The sequence below is a fragment of the Balaenoptera musculus genome, chromosome 1 (genome assembly GCF_009873245.2).
Source record: "Balaenoptera musculus isolate JJ_BM4_2016_0621 chromosome 1, mBalMus1.pri.v3, whole genome shotgun sequence".
In the NCBI taxonomy this organism is placed as follows: domain Eukaryota; kingdom Metazoa; phylum Chordata; class Mammalia; order Artiodactyla; family Balaenopteridae; genus Balaenoptera; species Balaenoptera musculus.
In genome coordinates, this window is record NC_045785.1 from 28,812,754 (window position 1) to 28,831,673 (window position 18,920).

At 47.3% G+C, this 18,920-nt stretch overlaps 1 protein-coding gene across 2 annotated transcripts in view; it reads left to right on the forward strand.

Moving 5' to 3' along the window:
• Window positions 1-1,281: 1,281 nt before the first annotated feature.
• AGO1 (argonaute RISC component 1) overlaps window positions 1,282-18,920 on the forward strand; it is a 34,822-nt gene continuing 17,183 nt past the window's right edge. Inside the window, exons 1-11 of one of the 2 annotated variants that reach the window (XM_036869169.1) lie at window positions 1,282-1,513; window positions 6,511-6,694; window positions 9,275-9,395; window positions 9,838-10,019; window positions 10,418-10,554; window positions 10,779-10,913; window positions 11,064-11,151; window positions 11,810-11,957; window positions 16,283-16,402; window positions 16,774-16,896; window positions 17,032-17,165. In XM_036869169.1, coding sequence (XP_036725064.1) covers window positions 1,489-1,513; window positions 6,511-6,694; window positions 9,275-9,395; window positions 9,838-10,019; window positions 10,418-10,554; window positions 10,779-10,913; window positions 11,064-11,151; window positions 11,810-11,957; window positions 16,283-16,402; window positions 16,774-16,896; window positions 17,032-17,165 — 1,397 coding nt within the window. In that variant the 5' untranslated portion in view covers window positions 1,282-1,488. Of the gene's footprint in view, window positions 1,514-6,510; window positions 6,695-9,274; window positions 9,396-9,837; window positions 10,020-10,417; window positions 10,555-10,778; window positions 10,914-11,063; window positions 11,152-11,809; window positions 11,958-16,282; window positions 16,403-16,773; window positions 16,897-17,031; window positions 17,166-18,920 lie in introns of those variants that run through there. The other variant, XM_036869174.1, reaches the window with a different exon arrangement.

Below are 18,920 nucleotides of genomic sequence, written 5' to 3' on the forward strand. Positions count from 1 at the left end.
GTCTGCACCAGCACAAGGAGCCATCAGAAGAATGTCAGGGAGATCATGTGAGAGCAGTTCAGGAGGCAAACATGTCAGGTCTTTGTGAACAGCTGTATAGGGGAAGAAGCAAGGGAGAGAGAGAAACTGTCATTTCTGGGATGAAGGTGCCCTTCGCAGAGACAGGAGTTGTAGGACAAGCACGTTTGTGGGGGAAAGATAGAGTTTGGTTTTGGACTCTTGAAATTTGAAGTGCTGGTAGATCCAGGTGGAGCTGTCCAGCAGACACTTGTAAATATGAGTCTGAGACATGGTTGGAAATAGAGATTTGGAAGGATAGTTGAGCCATAAGAATGGATGAGACCTTTAAGGGAAAAGTGGAGAGTGGAATGAGAAGAGAGCTGGGTTTGAAACCATGGTGAACACTTATTTAATGAATGAAAAGCAAGAGGGAGGCCCTTGAAGAAGGCTGAAAAGGGCTTAGGCAATAGGAGACCTCAGAAAATGCTGAAGCCAAGTAGAAGGCTCAAAAAGGAAGGAGAGGCAAAGTGTCAGATGCTGCAGAGAAATCAGAGTTGAAAATTATCCTTTGAATTTCGACACAAAAAGTGTTTTAAGTGACGTGGTGAGGGCAGAAGCGGATTGACTGAGTTCAGGCGTGAGCTGTAGATGAGAAAGTGGAGACAGGTGCTTCCCAGGTCCCGCAGGTAGAGCTCAGTAGCTGCACTCAAGTTGAGACTGCGACATCTTCCAGGGTAGGCAGTCTCTTTCATATCTGTGGTCTCAGCGCCCGGTAGTCGGCCTGGAAGAGAGGGTGGCGTCAGTGAGTTCAGTGACTAGGGACGGAGAAAGGCTTCGCGGAGGCAATCGCTTTGCAGCCGAGGCTTGAAGGATGAGGGTGATTGGGAGGAGAGGTGGGAGGCAGGGCCCCTGGGTGACGGGGCTCTCGGAGTGTGTGAGGGTGACCTGGGAATGAGGTGGAAATGTGCGCGTGGCTCTGTGTGAAGGGGGGAGGCTGTGTGTAGGCTTGGAGGGACAGGTTTGGGGAAAGACAAGGCCGGAGGCTGCTGCGGGGGGTTGTCCTCCCGCCCCGCCCCACTTAAGCCACTGCGTGGTTCCGCGGCGCCTCTACCGGAGCCCTCCCGCCGGGCTGCATGGCGACGGGTGACCGCCAGGGGCCGCTGCCTCCGGTCCCCGATGCCCCCGCCCCTCTCCATTGGCCTTTGTTGCTGTCTGAGCGCCCCGTTTGACTCGTTCCCGTCCGCCCCCTGGGCCTGGCGGTCGCGCCTGCGCACTGGCAACTGGCCGGGCGCTAGCTGGGGGAGCTGCTGCAGGCTCCGCGGCGGAGGCTGCAACGGAGGCTGCGGGGGCGGCGGCGCGAGCGGCCGGGCTTGGGGGGGTAGCCGAGCCCGGCCCGGGAGCCCAAGCAGCTAAAGTGCAGGGTACCTAGGCCCTTCACGCTGGACTCCACAGTCTCCGGGCCGCCTGACCTCCGCACGGGTATATGGGATGGAAGCGGGACCCTCGGGAGCAGGTAAGGGCCCCCGGCAGAGGGGCACGGTGCATGCTCCAAGGACTAGGGGACTCCCGCGTGAAGAGCAGGATTTCCGAGTGAGGAAAGGTTTCCTGAGTGAGGAAAGGGGCTCTTATGAGATGGGGGGCCCAGTTTGAAGGGGGCTGTGTGCAGTTCCGGGGGAAACCTTGTGAAGGGAGCTCTGAGACGGGGGCCATTTATCAAAGGAGGCTATATGCACTCCTGGAGGTGGGAAGTGCTCTGGGAGAAGGGCCTGAACGCACGTAAGGACTCTCGGAGATCCCGGGAGGCCTAGGGAGAGGCCCGGCAGGTGGCAGGGGGCGGGCCCCAGGTGTCCAGGAGAGGAGGGGGTCGACACAGATGGGCCCAGAGCTGCCGCATGCCGGGGGCGGGGGCTCAGTCGGGCTGGGCTGGGCTGATGTCTTTTGGGAGAAGGCGCCAGAGCTGGGCTGTGAGCTCCGCCCCAGCCGGGCCTGACGCGGGGGCGAGGGTCAGGGGGCAGTGGGTGGGGATCCAGCCCCGGGATTCCACCCCCCCCCCCCGAGTCTAGGGAGATGGAGCGGAGGCGCCGGAGCATGCGCGGAGGTGGCAGCTGGAACGGGTTGCCCGATGTGGTGGGGGCGTGGCCGCCCGAACCCCCCACCCCCAGACCCGCAGGTTGGCTTGGAAAAAGGAGCGTACTGTTGGGCTGCAGTCTCTCTTAGGTTATGCTGGCAGAGTACAAGTGGAAATGGGTCCCTTCCCCATCTTGGGGCTCTTGCACTTGGCCCTGAAAACCTTCAGTCATAATTTGCCAAGAATAGGTTGAGGGAAACTGCTAAAGTGCCTTATTCTGCCACTGGGATGAGGAAAGACTGGGATGGAAGCAATGTATTAGGTTATGGACGGGTCTTCCTTGAAGACAGGCCTTAAAAAATGTGTTGGTTACTGAGCTACCAAGGCCAGGACCAGGTTTACCTAGAAGGGGTTTTCTGCCTGCCTGGTTTGCACGTTTGCACGGTCCAACAGTGAGCAGAGTTGGGATCTTTTAATCCAAAGAAAATGACCTCTGTATTGAATGTCTCCTGAGTCGACAGCCTAATCTTTCTATACCTTAATATTTTTATGTTTGTTGTCCCCCACTGGGTATCTTTTCTTTTTCCTCTCTCTACTCCCCAGAAACTTGTCAGGGCCATGTATTAGACCCAAGGTCGTCAAGCTAGCCTTTTGTCACAAATAAGTTGTTTGGGGTAGGGGGAAGTTTATAGCCTTCACTATGGTGTCCCAGGTGATAGCCTTAACTTCTCCTTATTTACAATCAGGAGAAAAGGCGGTAAGAATAGAGCAGAAACTGAGGCAATGCTGCCCCAAGAAGACCAGAGTCCCTGGATGTGCTGTGTAGTGGTGGCACCTCCTGTGTCGTGTCTCTTACCCTTTTGATGGGAGGAGCAGTCTGGACCTGGGAATCCTTTAGGTCTTGTCTCACTACTTCCTTCCATTTGATCTCGGGGTGGGAATAGGATTTCCATTTGGGACAGGAATTTCATTTCTGGTTGAAGCATCTTTGTCTTTTATACCAGATCTAATCTCCTTAAGGAAATAGCTCCTGCCGACTCATTCGAGTCATCCATTCAGTGATCTATAAGTACTTAGTGACTGCTTTCCCCAGGACAAAAACAACCTTGTAAAGGCTGTGTAAGCCTTAAGGTGGAATGCAGGGAGCAACTGACTTTAGAAAACTACTTCATCCTTCCCTTAGGCCCCTTTCTCCATTCCAGGAGCTCTCCTGGTTTTCTGGTCTGGAGACTACTTGCAGCAACCCAGGGATTACAGTAGTAGAGGTCACAGAGGTCCAGATGGATTGCTGGGAGCTGGCACCCATACCAGACTGCTAGTGATCTATTATGATGAATTCCTAATGGTCTCTAGAGTGATGAAAAAGTTGACTTTTTTTTGGTTCATGTTACATATTTATAGCTTCTAGGGAAGGAACTTAGAGCCTGGTATCTGGAGTTGGCTGTAGCCTAATGGGGCAGGCTTTACCTCATCAAAAGGTGTAGTTGAAATTCATTCTGGAAGCTGTGAGTGGAGGGATCCCATAACTGCGTCCTTCCTAGGCTCAGACTATTTTCTTGGAGGTTTGAGGACACAGTACGTACACAAAGCAAGGTATTGTTGCTGGCTTCACTGGGCTTATGGCCAGGTGTGCCTTCTGTGCTCAGGTGTGTTACAAGCACATATACTGGACTGGGAGCTCCCAGAGGGTAGAGGTGGTGTCTGATTTATCTGTGGAACCAACCAATGTCTGGGCCCTGACACAAGTACGTCTTTATTTTTTGAATTGAATCACATTCCAGTGTGAACATAAATGGTTAAGCACATGTGTGGATATTTAATAATTTGTGTGTACTCAGTGTGTGGACAAATTCTTTTTGGAGCGATTGGCCTTTTACGCTTTGCTTACCGGACAGCTAACCCAGCCTTGAGTTTGTCTTTTGAGTGGGCTGTCTAGCTTATTGGGAGGTATGTGGGCCTCAGAACTGCAGGGAAGGAATCCCTGAGCCAGGCCTTTCAGCTCTGTTACTTTTCCTTCTCAGGGCTGGTTGAGGATGGGGGAGGGGGAGTGTCCTTTTCATAGCCCCTCCCTCCTTGCTTTTGTCTGCAGGGAAGGGCCCCGCCCCTTTCCCCCAAGGCCCAAGCTTTGTCCTCTGTGCTGGGGCCCTCATCTGCATCACAAAGTGGCCGTCTGTCCCTGTCTGGGTCTGAAGGGAAGTGTCTCCCTTTCTCAGACTAAAAGCTGGGGGCAGGGTGGGGTTAGGGGAGGAACTTTGTACTGCTGTAAGGCTTGCAGGGGAGTGGAGTGGGAGAGAGGTTCTCTCTTCCTCTTGCCTTCCCTAGTTTGGGTATGAAGGGGAGGGTGGGGGCTCCCTGTTTTTCCAAAGCCTCCTAGGAGTGGAGGGTGCCTAAGGCTAAGTCTGGTGTGTAGTCCTGTTTCTGGGGAAGAGAAGGCTTTGAGGCTAGAGTGTCTATCCCATCCCCCATCATTTCTACCCAGCCCCTAGCTCTAGGGGATGTCTTTCTCCCAAGGCTCCTAACAATTATTCAGCCTGGGAGGCTAAGGAGGTGAATGGAATGTAAGAACTTGGGGAGGGAAAGGGTATCTCTTACCAGCTACTTCCACTAGGGTCATGTTTGTCCTGTGCTGGGTTTATAATTGTTTCTGAGCAGTGTGCAGGTGTTTGTGTGTTTGTGTGCTGTGTGTGCTTGTGTGTTCTTTGTGGTGTGTCTATGGATCTGTTTGTTAATTCATTTAGTATCTGTATATTGAACACCTATATGCCAGGCACTGGAGATTCAGCAGTGACCGAGGCAGATACAGTCTGTATCTTTGAAGAACTCACAATCTAGGCTGGTGAGGCGTATGTGTATGAAGGTACACTGTCCAGGTCTAAGTATGTGTTTGGATGTGTATGTCTATCTATGGCTTGTGTATAATTTCTGTTCGGCTCTTTCTGGGGTATGTGGTCAGGTGCTAGTAGTTAAGCTTTCACTTCCCCAGGTAGCTGAATCCTGAAGACCTTTTCTCCCCAGGCTGGGCCGCCATTCCCGTCTGTGTTTCCCTGTCTGTGGAGTAGGGTAGGCTTGACAGGTGGTTAGAAGGAGACACAGCAGCTTAGCTCTGGAAAGCATGCCCCTCCCTTGAATGGTTCTGACCTCTTCCTGACCCCCCAGCTGAGGATATGCCCCATCCCCCCAGCCTCGCCAACTGTGAAAGCAGATCTCTGGTAATGGGAGGTTCTGGGCTGTTTTGTCCCTCTTTCCTCCCACCTGGGCTGGTCCTCTGCTGGCAAAGACAATAGTGGATGCTGACAGAGGGTTTTCTTAGTCAATTTCCTCTTTTCTTCCCTTTCCCCTCAAGCTAGAAAATAAAACCAGGGGCAGCAATCAGGCTGGTGGCAATGGAGGAGAAAGTAGTGGGAGTTGACCCTGCCCTAGCCCTTTCCCAAGGGCTGCCTCTGTCTTAAACCCCTTCTGCTACTGTCTGGGCCCTCTGTGTAGAAGGAGCTGTGGGCCTGGAAAGAATCTTGTATTCTTCTTCCCAGAACCAGTAATCTCGTCTTCTCCAGCATGCTAAATAATGTCTGCCCCTCCTTCCCAAGTCCTCTACTCTAGTTTACTCTTGCCTCAGTCTCCTACATTTAGCCTGTCTTCATTCCCTAGCTTTTTCTTCTTTTGAACTTCTTCTTCATTGTCTCCCCACTTGCAGCCTTGCTTCTTGCCCAGGCTCTCAACTCTAAACTATTTTGTCTCAGCCCCTAACTCCAGCCTTTCCTCCTTCCCAGTTCAAGCATTTTTGGGCTGTGACCTCCAGTTCCAGCCTCTTCACCAGCTCCGTGTTTCAGCCTCTCTCCTTTCCTTAGTCTCCAAAATCTATCCTTTTAGCCTTTTCTCCTTTTCTGCTCCATCCTCAGCCATTCGGTTGCCTTAATCTTTTCTCAGACACTGCCCTCTTCCTTGCGCGCCCTCCCCCCATCCCCCCGCCCCAGCACTTGGCCTTCTTTAGGTCTTCCTCCTGCCTGCAGTGCAGAGAAGCATTAAGATGATACTATTTTGTGTTCAGGATGGTGATGAGTGAAGTGAGCATCTGGCTGACAGATAACAGGGCTTTCTTGGTCTGCTAGATACCTGATGGAGTCTTCATCTAGTAGAGGGAAGAAAGAGTTTTGTTACTAGAGCCAGATTTAGCCAGTCTACTTAACATGTAATAGGAAGTTATTACATACTCATTTGATGAATTTAAGATAGACAACAAGGGTAATTTTCCTAACTGGAAAGAGTTTTTAAAAAATGAGCCTGGGTTGTTTCAGCCAGTGGAAGCCCTCAGTTGGGTTGGGTAGGCAGGAAAGAGGCTTTTCCTACACTTTGCTGCTCCTGTTCTAGGAGGCCTTGTGCCTTCTCTGATCAGAGTGGTAAGGAGATTACCAGACTCTACCCTCACCAGCGTCTCTGTCTTGTAGCTGCAGGCGCCTACCTGCCCCCCCTGCAGCAGGTGTTCCAGGCACCTCGCCGGCCTGGCATTGGCACCGTGGGGAAACCGATCAAGCTCCTGGCCAACTACTTTGAAGTGGACATCCCTAAGATTGACGTCTACCACTACGAGGTGGATATCAAGCCGGATAAGTGTCCTCGCAGAGTCAACCGGTAAGTAATGCACGTTTAAGCCACTAAGTCCAGTAGTCCTTATTTTCCTGAGTCTCACAGCCTTAAAAGAGAATCCAGAGGGGTAAAAGAAAAACTAGTAGAGGATGATATCACCAAATTCAAGAAAGTTCTTGAGGAAGAGGTTCTAAGTCAGGTAAATGTTGAAAAATATCACTGGATTTGGCTATTAGGAGACAATTGGTACCTTTTGCCACAGTAGTTTCAGTAGAGGAGTTGGGCTAGTAAATCTAACAGTGAGTTAAGGAATAAATGGAAGGTAATGTTGTAGGGATAGTGAGAACAGATAGCTTTTTTCTAGATAGCTTGATAGTGAAGCATGGGGAGAGAGGGAATATGTTGGCTAGAGAAGATTATAAGGGGTCAAGTATAGTGCCTACTGCATTTCATTATTTGTTGAAATGAATAAATGAAATGTTTTTAAGAATGAGACATGGGTATGTTTATAAACCGAGAAGGAACTAGTGCAGGAGAGGTTAAAGATACAAGACAGAGAGGAGAGGAATGAGTGGGGGGATGTCCTTGCTGAGGCAGGAGGACATATATATATATGCACAATGTAAAAAAAAATTTTAATATTACAGGAAGAATAGCAATGAAAAATGTCTTGTATTACCTTGGCCTCCTGTCTCCTAGTCCCTTTCCCCAGATGCATTCATTATTACCATTCTTGAGTACACTTCCAGATATTTTTCTATACATATGCAAGCATATATGTTTGTTTGTTTGTTTTTTTAATTTTTATTTATTTATGGCTGTGTTGGGTCTTCGTTTCTGTGTGAGGGCTTTCTCCAGTTGTGGCAAGCGGGGGCCACTCTTCATCGCGGTGCGTGGGCCTCTCACTATTGCGGCCTCTCTTGTTGCGGAGCACAGGCTCCAGATGCGCAGGCTCAGTAATTGTGGCTCACGGGCCCAGTTGCTCCGCAGCATGTGGGATCTTCCCAGACCAGGGCTCGAACCTGTGTCCCCTGCATTGGCAGGCAGATTCTCAACCACTGCACCACCAGGGAAGCCCAAGCATATATGTTTATAGAACATTTTTAAAGCACACAGAATACAGAATCTTATGTACACTGCTCTGCACCTTGTTTTTTTCCACTGAACAATATAATTTGGAAAGTAATACATATCAGTACCTACATATCTGTCTCATTCTTTTGCATAGCTTCATAGATATTCCATTGAATGGATATATTGTAACCTATTTAATGAATCTATTCAGGAACACTTAGGTTGAGTCTAAACTTTTGCTACAAAAATGAAACTGTGTAGAATATTAATATAGATACATTTTTGCACGCAAATACAAGTGTATCTGTAGGATAAGTTCCTAGGCTGGAATTGCTGGCATAATACATTTAAAATTTTTGAGATGTTGCCAGTTTTTTTTAAGGTAAGTTGTACCAATTTATACTCCCATGAGTAGGGTAGCCCCCCATATCTGCACCAATTCAGTATATTGGATTTTTTAATTGTTGGCATTCTGATAAGTAGAGAATTATATCTTGGTCTAATTTTAAATTGTATTTCTCTACTGAGTGAAGTTGAACATATTTTCAGATGTTTAAAAATTATATATGGAAGGGATATTTCAAGTGTGAGAGGAAAGAAAGAGGAAAAGAGGCAAGTGTATATAAATGTATTTGTTTATATGTCTGGGAACTTGAGGGTGGCCTTACCTTCTATGTTCTACTCTTGTCAAAATTATTAAAGATGTTTTTTGATCTGAGGTGGGAATGTATTCTGTCATTAGAGGGGTAGTGGAGAAGGTTTGACACAATCTGTGAGGATGGAAGTGATCAGAGATATGAAAAAGATTGCTGGGCAGCACTGAGGCCTAATTGGCATTAAAACCATATGTTTACAGTTGCTTCCAATGTATAGTTTGAGTCTTTTTATCCAATAGTATTCAAGAGCTTTGGTTTAGAAAGCGAAGAGTTCAGATAGCTGGATGGACTGGGATTTTGAAGGCTAGTTGGATACTCTGGAATCTAAGTAGCAGAGGACAGGAAGTGAAATCAAGAAAGAGACGATAATGGAGAGAAAACAGGGTGGTAGAACTAAGGACTTCGGAGAGATGGAAGAGATGAGGTTCGTCTTCCACACTTTACTCCTATTCCAATTCAGGTCTCTTCCCCATCTACCTTTCTTGATTATCAGCTTGGGGATTGGAGCAGCCTAGATTTTGTTCCTAATTCTGGACAGACCCTGAGATTAAGCCCTTCTCCCCTCAGCCTCCCCCTCTGCTCAGAAGGCACTCACAACCACTCTTTTAGGTCCTTTGGAGCCTTGGTGATCCGAGGACCAAAAATATCACCTGGGAGCGTGTTAGAAACGTAGAATTTCAGACTTTGCTCTAAATCTGCTGAATCAGAACCTGCATTTTAGATCTCTAGGTGATTCATATGAATGTTGAAGCTTGAGAAGCACTGCTGTAGAGTAGAGATTAGTAGCTGGTAGGACAGAATATAGTAGATGGGACATTGCCTGGACTTTAAATTACTTCCAAGTGCTTGAAGTGGTAGTCTTTCAGCTTCCACTGGCCTTTCCCATTCCCCACAGGGAAGTGGTGGAATACATGGTCCAGCATTTCAAGCCTCAGATCTTTGGTGATCGCAAGCCCGTGTATGATGGAAAGAAGAACATTTACACTGTCACAGCGCTGCCCATTGGCAATGAACGGGTAAGGTTGGGAGTCACGTTGGACCTGTGTCAGGGGTCTGGGGAGGGACAGAACTCAACTAAGCCTGTTTGGAGTCTGGCAGTCCAGAGATCCCTTTCATCTTTTGTGCTGAGAAAGTGTGTTTTAGGGTGAGGGATGGGTAGGTGCTGATGTTTATTTAGCCTCCTGTATGTCTGTCCCTGTCCAAACAGACTGAGATTAGACTTAAAATAGACCTAAGGGACTTCCTACTAAGTGTGGTTGAGAGGGACAGATACACTGAGCCAAGGTGGCTGGAGACTAAGGGGCTGGATTTACTCTGAAGTTTTCATTGTGAGTCCCTATCAGCTTAAGAAGCAGATTCTTGGGAAATCTATGGGGTGAAGGATAATAGGGGCAAGGCAAGGAATATTGGACTGTGGGACAGCATCAGCAATCTTTCACCCCTTTCTCTTTCCTGAAGGTTGACTTCGAGGTGACAATCCCTGGGGAAGGGAAGGATCGAATCTTCAAGGTCTCCATCAAGTGGCTAGCCATTGTGAGCTGGCGCATGCTGCATGAGGCCTTGGTTAGTGGCCAGATCCCCGTTCCCCTGGAGTCTGTGCAAGCCCTGGATGTGGCCATGAGGCACCTGGCATCCATGAGGTACTGGGTGTAGTTAGTATCTGGGCTACAAGTGGTGGCAGAAGTGCTGTGGGAGGAGGAGGGGAATGAGCATATATTAAGGTCCCTCCGTGTGCCTTTCAAATAAAAAATTCTTTGAAGCCCTACCATATACCAGGCAAGTGTGCATATACATTTAGATGGTTTAAAACTTTGGCCCTGTCCCTTTTAGATATCTTTGGACCTCACCCCATCTGTCCCTGCAGGGCAGTAAAAGGGGAGAGACTTGCACAAGGTCAGTCACACAACTAGTAAAGGATCAGAGCTGGAATTAAAGCCCTGGTGTCCTGCCTTCCAGGCCAGGGCTCCTCCGTGCCCAGGATGCCTCACAGGGTGGGGGCCTGTGCCCGAGGGACCAGTTCTCTGCCTGTCCCTGCCAGGTACACCCCTGTGGGCCGCTCCTTCTTCTCACCGCCTGAGGGCTACTACCACCCGCTGGGGGGTGGGCGCGAGGTCTGGTTCGGCTTTCACCAGTCTGTGCGCCCTGCCATGTGGAAGATGATGCTCAACATTGATGGTGAGTGGGGAGAGCTATGGAGCCAGGGGCACCCTGAGTCCAGTGACCACACTCCCAGCCTCATCCCTCCCAGCTCTGTAACCACACTCCTAGTCTAATCCCTACAGCCCTGGGACCCCTCCCCCATCCCAATACCCTATAAAGAAGAGGGTGTAAAGAGCAGTGCTTCCATTTATTCTGGAAGACAGAACCTGAGCTGAGCTGTACCTACCATGTCCCCACAGTCTCAGCCACTGCCTTCTACAAGGCGCAGCCAGTGATTGAGTTCATGTGTGAGGTGCTGGACATCAGGAACATAGATGAGCAGCCCAAGCCCCTCACGGACTCTCAGCGTGTGCGCTTCACCAAGGAGATCAAGGGTGAGGACCCAACCAGGCGGGGAGGGGAATCAGTGCTACTTTCTCTTTAGTCCTAAAAGGAAATCCCCTTGGGATATATTCAGGGGAGAGGCCAAGCCTGGGCACATGAGCAACCTTTTCGAACCCTGACAAGCAGTGTGTGTATCCCAGGCCTGAAGGTGGAAGTGACCCACTGTGGACAGATGAAGAGGAAATACCGCGTGTGTAATGTTACCCGCCGCCCTGCCAGCCATCAGACGTAAGTTGACAAGGCTGCTAAGCCACACTGTTGGTGGAAGAGGGCCGATATTTCAACATACTCTGTTCACTTTCTCTGCACCCACACCTGGCCCTGAGGATGAGCCCTGTTTTTGAAGATAAGCTGTGGGAATTTGGCATCCCTCCCCTAACCTTCCCAGATCCATTGATACTCTCCCTACCATTTTTACCTTCTTGGTCTCCACCTTTCCTTCTTGGGCGTTTACTAGAGAGCAGGTGTCTTTCTCTGGCTTCTTTCTCAGTTCTATAAATGTTAGAATCTCTCTCAACTTATTCTTCCTCCTGAAAAAGGAAGTTGAGATCCTGGGCTAGACCCTTGGGAAAGTTGTCACTGATTCCATCTATCTTCTTCACCTCAGACTGTGCTGGACTATGAGTGCCTACTGTGTGTCAGGCTTCATGTACAACACTAGAAATACAGATGAGTCAGATATGATCTGACCATTGTGGAACTTGCCTTTCAAATCTTTGGCTTCACTGTTGGAGCCCTGTATTTCCTCTGCTTTCCCATGAGTGGTGGGAGTGCTCAAAGAGGTTGGATAGGGATGAAGTCAAGTCTGGCGCTTCCCATGGTTGTAGGTCTAGAAAGGTGTTACTGAATGCTGGGCTATGACACCTCTTTCCCTTCCCCCAAACAGATTTCCCTTGCAGCTGGAGAGTGGACAGACTGTGGAGTGCACAGTGGCACAGTATTTCAAGCAGAAATATAACCTTCAGCTCAAGTATCCCCACCTGCCCTGCCTGCAAGTTGGCCAGGAACAAAAGCATACCTACCTGCCCCTAGAGGTGAGACTGCCAAGTAATGGCCTGGCTGGGGAACAAGCATGGTACCTGCACACTGATCATCAGAGGTCTGTTCTTCCATTTGTAGTCTCTCATCATTTTTAGGTTTGGAAAATTGATGTTCTGAGAGGTCATTCTGTGAAATGTAGGCCTCATTCTTTTTTTTTTTTTTTAATACATGTATCCACTTATTTATTTATTTATTTATGGCTGTGTTGGGTCTTCGTTTCTGTGCGAGGGCCTTCTCTAGTTGCGGCAAGTGGGGGCCACTCCTCATCGCGGTGCACGGGCCTCTCACTATCGCGGCCTCTCTTGTTGTGGAGCACAGGCTCCAGACGCGCAGGCTCAGTAATTGTGGCCCACGGGCCTAGTCACTCCGCGGCATGTGGGATCTTCCCAGACCAGGGCTCGAACCTGTGTCCCCTGCATTGGCAGGCAGACTCTCAACCACTGCGCCGCCAGGGAAGCCCCAGGCCTCATTCTTAACTGCTGAGTTCTTTACTTATCCCGCATCCTGCTCTCGTATTCTTTCAGGACTGCCAGGCAGAGGCGAAAGCTGTATTTACTGTTTAATAAGTAATTAGTTCATTCAGGACAGAGATTTCAGATACCTACACTCATGTCCTCTTAATTTGTCTTTCCCTGTCTGGAGCTGGGGGTCTAAATGACCTAAAGATACAAGTATACTTTATTTTACAGAAAATGGACATGAACGTTACCTGTAACGTGAATCCTATATCCCCAGTGATCAATGTGTTCCTTTTTTTAAAAAAATTAATGAATTTATTTATGTTTGGCTGCATTGGGTCTTCGTTGCTGTGTGCGGGCTTTCTCTAGTTGTGGCGAGCGGGGGCTACTCTTCTTTGCGGTGTGCGGGCTTCTCATTGCGGTGGCTTCTCTTGTTGCGGAGCATGGGCTCTAGGCACGGGGGCTTCAGTAGTTGTGGCTCGTGGGCTCTAGAGTGCAGGCTCAGTAGTTGTGGCGCATGGGCTTAGTTGCTCCGCGGCATGTGGGATCTTCCCAGACCAGGGATCGAACCTGTGTCCCCTGCATTGGCAGGCATCGGATTCTTAACCATTGCGCCACGAGGGAAACCCAATGTGTTCCTTTTGAAAAAGTTTTTGCTCCAAGATTTGTCATATTTTTATGCTTCAGCAGACCTTTGAAATTCTGCAATTAAAGAATAGTAATGCTCTGATGTCATTTGCATTAAGTCATAGAATGCAAATGGAGAACCACTGGGCTGTATTTGGTTTTCTATACACTAGCCAAAATGTCTAATGAGAAACTATCTCTGACTGCTTCATTGTCTAGTCCAGTGCTGCTCAAAGTGTGGTCAGTGGACCAAGAGCATAGGTATTACCTGAGAGCTTGTTTGAAATGCAGAATCTCAGGTTCCACCTAGACCTACTGAATCAGTATCTCTTTTAGCAGAATCTAAAGAGGATTCATATGAACATTTAAGTTGGAAAAGCACTAGCCTAGATTACCATCTTACTCTGTTCTAGCAGCAGGAGTCAGATAGCTGGGACCAAAACTTAAGCCTTCTGTGAGCTTTTGGGATTTCAGAACTAACCAGAGGAAATTAGGCTGAAGGGAGAAGAGATCCCAAAGCGCAAGAACTCTGACTTAGTAATAGCTGCTGATGCACAGAAAGTGGGATGAAGACAATATGTTCTCTGAGATGTAAACAGAAGTCTTTAACGGCAATTACAGCTAAGTAGATAGGCTTTGGGTAATATCTACTGCAAGCTGAGATTTGTTAGCAAATTGACATTACTTCTGTTTAAACAGTAGTTTCCAAGGTGAATAACTTATGTATTTTGATTTTTACTGTTGCTTGTTTATTTAACAAATATTTATTGAACTTCTACTATGAGTCATACACTCTTAGGTGTGGGGAAAGCAGAGATTAACAAGACAGATAAGGTCCCTGCTGTCATGGAGCTTATAATCTAGAAGGGGGAGATAGATAGTAAATTGATAAATAAGATAGTTTCAGTTGGTGGTAAGTGCTATAAGAATAATAAAACAGGTTAAGGGGATAGTCATAAGGGTGGAGCGGGTTGGAGATTCACTTTAGTTATTGTGGTCAGGGAAGGCTTCTTTTTTTTTTTTTTCTTTTTGGCCACACTGACGGCATGTGGAACTTCCCCAACCAGGAATCGAACCTGTGCGAGTGCGGAATCTTAACCACTGGACCACCAGAGAAGGCTTCTTTTAGGAGACATTAGAGCTGAGTCCCAAATTATGAGATAGAACCAACCTCTTACAACCTGAAGGAAGAACCTTCCAGGCAAGAGTTTAATAGCGAGTACAAAGACTCTAAAGCAGCAGGGAGCTTGGATCTTCTTAGAGAGACAGAAGGCTTAGTGGCTGGTATGTAGTGTATGAGGGGAGAAGTAGTAGGAGATGATTTTGGAGAGAGGTACAGGGTCAAATCACATAGGCTATTGTAGGTGATAGTTTTTTTTTAGAATTGCTTTATTGAGATATAATTCACATTCCATAAAATTCACCCTCTTAAAATATACAATTCAGTGGGTTTTAGTTAATTCACAGAGTTGCACAACCATTACTGTTGTCTGATTCTAAAACATTTTCATCGCCCCCAGAAGAAAGCCCATACCCATTAACAGTCACTTACCATTCCCTCTGCCCTCCTCACCAGCCCCTACTAACCACTGATCTACTTCTGTCTCTGTGGATTTGCCTATTCTGGACATTTCATATAAATGGAATTATATAATATATGGCCTTTTTTTAAGTGGCCTATTTCACTTAACGTAATGTCTTCAGGGTTCATCTATATTGTAGCATACGTCAGAATTCCCTTCCTTTTTAAGGCTGAATAATATTTCCATGTATGTATATACTGCATTTTGTTTATCTATTCATTCATTGATGGACACTTGGGTTGCTTTCACCTTCTAGCTATTATGAATAATGCTGCTATGAATATAGGCTTACAAATATTTGTTCTAGTCCCTGCTTTCATTTCTTTTGAGTACATGCCCAGAAGTGGAATTACTGGATCATATGGTAATTCTGTGTTTAATTTTTTGAGGAATCACTATACTGTTTTCCACAGCATCTGTACCATTTTACATTCCCACCAGCAATGCACAAGGGGTCCAATTTCTCTACATCCCTGCTTTAGTCTTTTTCCCAGAGTTGATTCTGTAGTTGAAATTATCCGTAAAGGGTTCTACAACTTTAAGTTACCTTCAAGAGAGCAACCTCACAAATTTTAACAATTCTGGATTTTCATTAAGGGAATTGACTAATTCTTTGAGGTACAGAGTTTAAGGGCAGGTGACCTTGTCCTGGTTTTCCCTACCATTGTTCAGCATGAACTCTGGAAATTAGGCAGAGAAGCAGTACTTAGTTTATTGGCCCTATGGGAACAAGTTTTACATTTCATTTCATCTAAATCCTCACAACAGCTTCAAGAGACAGCTAGTGCTTTTTCCGGTGGCTAAAATTAAAGAAGCAGAGTCTTAGAGTGGTTAAGAGTCCTGCCCAAGGTAGCATCTTCTAGAATTGGCAAAGCTGGACTTCAAACTCAAGTGTTCTTGAATTCTCTCTACTTTGCCAAAAAACTTCCTGTTCACTGCTTCCTGAATATAGTATATTGGGCAGTGGAAGTCTTATATATCACTAGAAAGTCTTTTCTGATCTCCATTGTGTTCTCTGGGGCCCAATACAGAGGAACCATGTGGCAGGATGTTCCTCACACCAACAGAGCACACTGGCAGTCAACAGACAGTGATTTCTATAGTCCAAGGGCTCAGTGATCATCTGTAGGCCCGGGCTCAAGAGTTAAGAGTCACTGCTAGTTCTCCTGATGTGTTGCAGTGTGGAACGACTGACTGCCTGCTACCATTGGAGAGCTGTCAACTACCTAGGCATCCAGTTTGTGTGTATTGTGTTTTTTAGTATTCAGAAGAGCTCTAGACTGGGTCCTTTGGTAAATAATTTATGCTACAACTTACTGAGTGTTTACTGTGTTCAGAACTGTACTTGGTTCTTTAAGTTCTTTATTTAATTTAGTCTCCAGACAGTCCTAGGAGATTGTTACTGTTCTCCCTATTTAGTATATAAGCCCTGAGCCCAGATCTGCCTCTGGATCCTAAGCTCTTAATCACAAAGTGGCTGTATTACCTTTTGTATTGCACGTGGATATTTTCTAACTTACCTGTCTATGAACAAGGGATTTTCTAGTCCGTTTCCCAGGACTGACAGCCAAGTCCTCTTCCCTTACTATGGGGCTCCGGGTATAGGGTGGACTATACTCAAGCCAGCGGTACCTATTCTTGTTTCCTTAGGTCTGTAACATTGTGGCTGGGCAGCGCTGCATTAAGAAGCTGACTGACAACCAGACTTCAACCATGATAAAGGCTACAGCTAGATCGGCCCCAGACAGACAAGAGGAGATCAGCCGCCTGGTCAGTGAGGATGCAGAGAAACGTATGCTTGGTTGCTCAGTCATGGGAGTCCCTGGTAGCATAGATGCCTTTCTGCCCTGGCAGGACCCTTAGGAAAACAAAAGTCTGGATTTGTTACCTGGGACTCCATAGGACTGCTCTTGCTTCTTGACCCTGTAGCTACTTTGTTTCCTATCTCTTTTTCTCTCCTGTATTACTTCCCTATGTTATCCATTCCCACTTACCTCATTTTCCACTTCCCCCCAACCCCCTTTTTAGGGCTATTTCTTGCCAGCCTCAGCTGTTCTTCAGGACTTTCTGCTTGGGACCTGGAGGGTGAGCAGTATTGCCAAGCTACTGCTCTCCTGAGATCGCCTTCTTCTGTCTTACAGATGAAGAATGCCAGCTACAACCTAGATCCCTACATCCAGGAATTTGGGATCAAGGTGAAGGATGACATGACGGAGGTGACAGGGCGAGTGCTGCCGGCGCCCATCTTGCAGTACGGCGGCCGGGTGAGCAGGGTCAGGGCCAGACAACATCTCTGGGACATGTGGGGGGAGGTTGGGTTGTATAGCCAGTGGCTTTTGCTCCCCTACCCACCTGGGTCTACTGAGGCTCACCTGGACGCCCCCTTTGCCTATCCCCAGAACCGGGCCATTGCCACACCCAATCAGGGTGTCTGGGACATGCGGGGGAAACAGTTCTACAATGGGATTGAGATCAAAGTTTGGGCCATTGCCTGCTTCGCACCCCAAAAGCAGTGTCGAGAAGAAGTGCTCAAGTAAGGAGGTTGGGTGTATGGATGGAAGGGTGGGAAGGACCCTAGAGCTGCCTAACTTCCTCTGCTCCCAAGGGGCCACGATTTGATCTGTAGTCTGTTCTTTCTGAGTCTTGACTCTCCCCCTACTGTGCTGTCTGGCTCACACTTCTGCCTGCTTCTTTTCTGTCCATCTGTGGTCAGGAGTCTTGATAAGGAGCCATATCTGTGTCAGAGATGATGATTTCAGGACATGAATCTCCTAAGGGAGACCTGAATTATTTTATTGTTACAATTGTTAACATGGGTGGTAAACAGTAGTAGTGATGACTATAATGTTTGTGGCAACATTATACCTAATTTTATGTTCTCTTATTTCATCTTCACAGTGAGTAGGTGGTCGTATTTCCATTTTCAGGAGACTGAGGCTCAAAGAGGTTAAGTAACTTGTACAAGGTTTGCATTATCAAGAAAGTGTCAGATTGGGATCAAATCAGTTCAGAGGTTTCAAAGCTTATATTCCTAACTGGAAATAAAAGTTCAGCTGGTATTCTGTGCACAGAATTTGTTCAGTCGGGTCCAAGTGACCTGAATTAGGTGAACATGAATTGTAAGGGCCTCTGAGCCACCTGTGGCTGAGTGGCTGGGAGTAGATGACAGCAATGAAGAAAGTGATATAGCCAAATGGTTTAAAGGAACAGGTTAGGGGAGTAATGGTCTTGAATGAGTGAATAAGTAAGTGAAGAAGTCACCAACCCTTCCCCTGCAGTCTTCTTTTTTTAAAACAGCTTTATTGAGATATTTTTCAAATACCACAAAAGTTACCCATTTAAAGTGTACAGTTCAGTGTTCCTGCAGTCTTTTGAAGTGGTAGCTTTTTTTTTTCTCTGGATCTGGAGTAAGGTCAGTGCACTCTGGGGCTGAGAAAGAATCAGTGGAGCTGACCACTTCGGGCAGTGATGAGAATTAGTAGAGATGTGTGCCCTGGTGGGTTCAGCTGGCCTTGGGATTTTCATAAGAATTAGTTACAGCAGCCCCTGATGAATATGGAGACTCTGGCCCTCCTCCCCTCACAGATACATAACTACTTCCACACAATTATAGTTTCTCTTAAATATGTTCCTCTTGTCTCCTTTCCTGGGTTCTTGGGATTTTAGCCCCATGTAGGCCAGGCTGCTCTTAGCCTTGGCCAGGCTTTGGAGGGCTGGTCCTTAACCAATATTAGAAAGGCTCTCAGCTCTGTGCCTTTGTGTCACATTGTTGGTAGCTCCACTCTTGGTGTGTTTCTCTCTCATTCCCGTGTCCTTCCCCTGTCCCATTCTTTTGAGAAGCAATTTGTTGTTCTGGATATTTTGGGGTACAGAAACTGATAAACCTAGAATCTCAGAGTTGGAAGGAGTCAGTTCATCAGACAACCCCTTCTTGCAATGATCCCTAGATTCAGGGAGTAAAAATGTGACTTGTACACCTGGGTCAGGGTACCCAGTTGCATGTATGGTTCTGGGCTAAAGATTAAGATTTGAGAGTTTACGGCTGTGGCAGTGGATGAGATTGTCCAGGGAGAATGTGCGTAGTGAACAGAGGCTGAAAATAGAACCCAGAGAAACTAGAAAGGAAATAGAACAAAGTTCCTACATGTGTATGAGGGAATGGGATCCAAAGCACAGAAAAAGCCATCCTTTCCACTGAGACAAAAGGGGAAGAGATGAGGTGGAGAAATTGGTAATTGGGGAGGTATAAGGGAGTCCTAGGGTTAACCCTCAGAATTTTCTTCTGGCT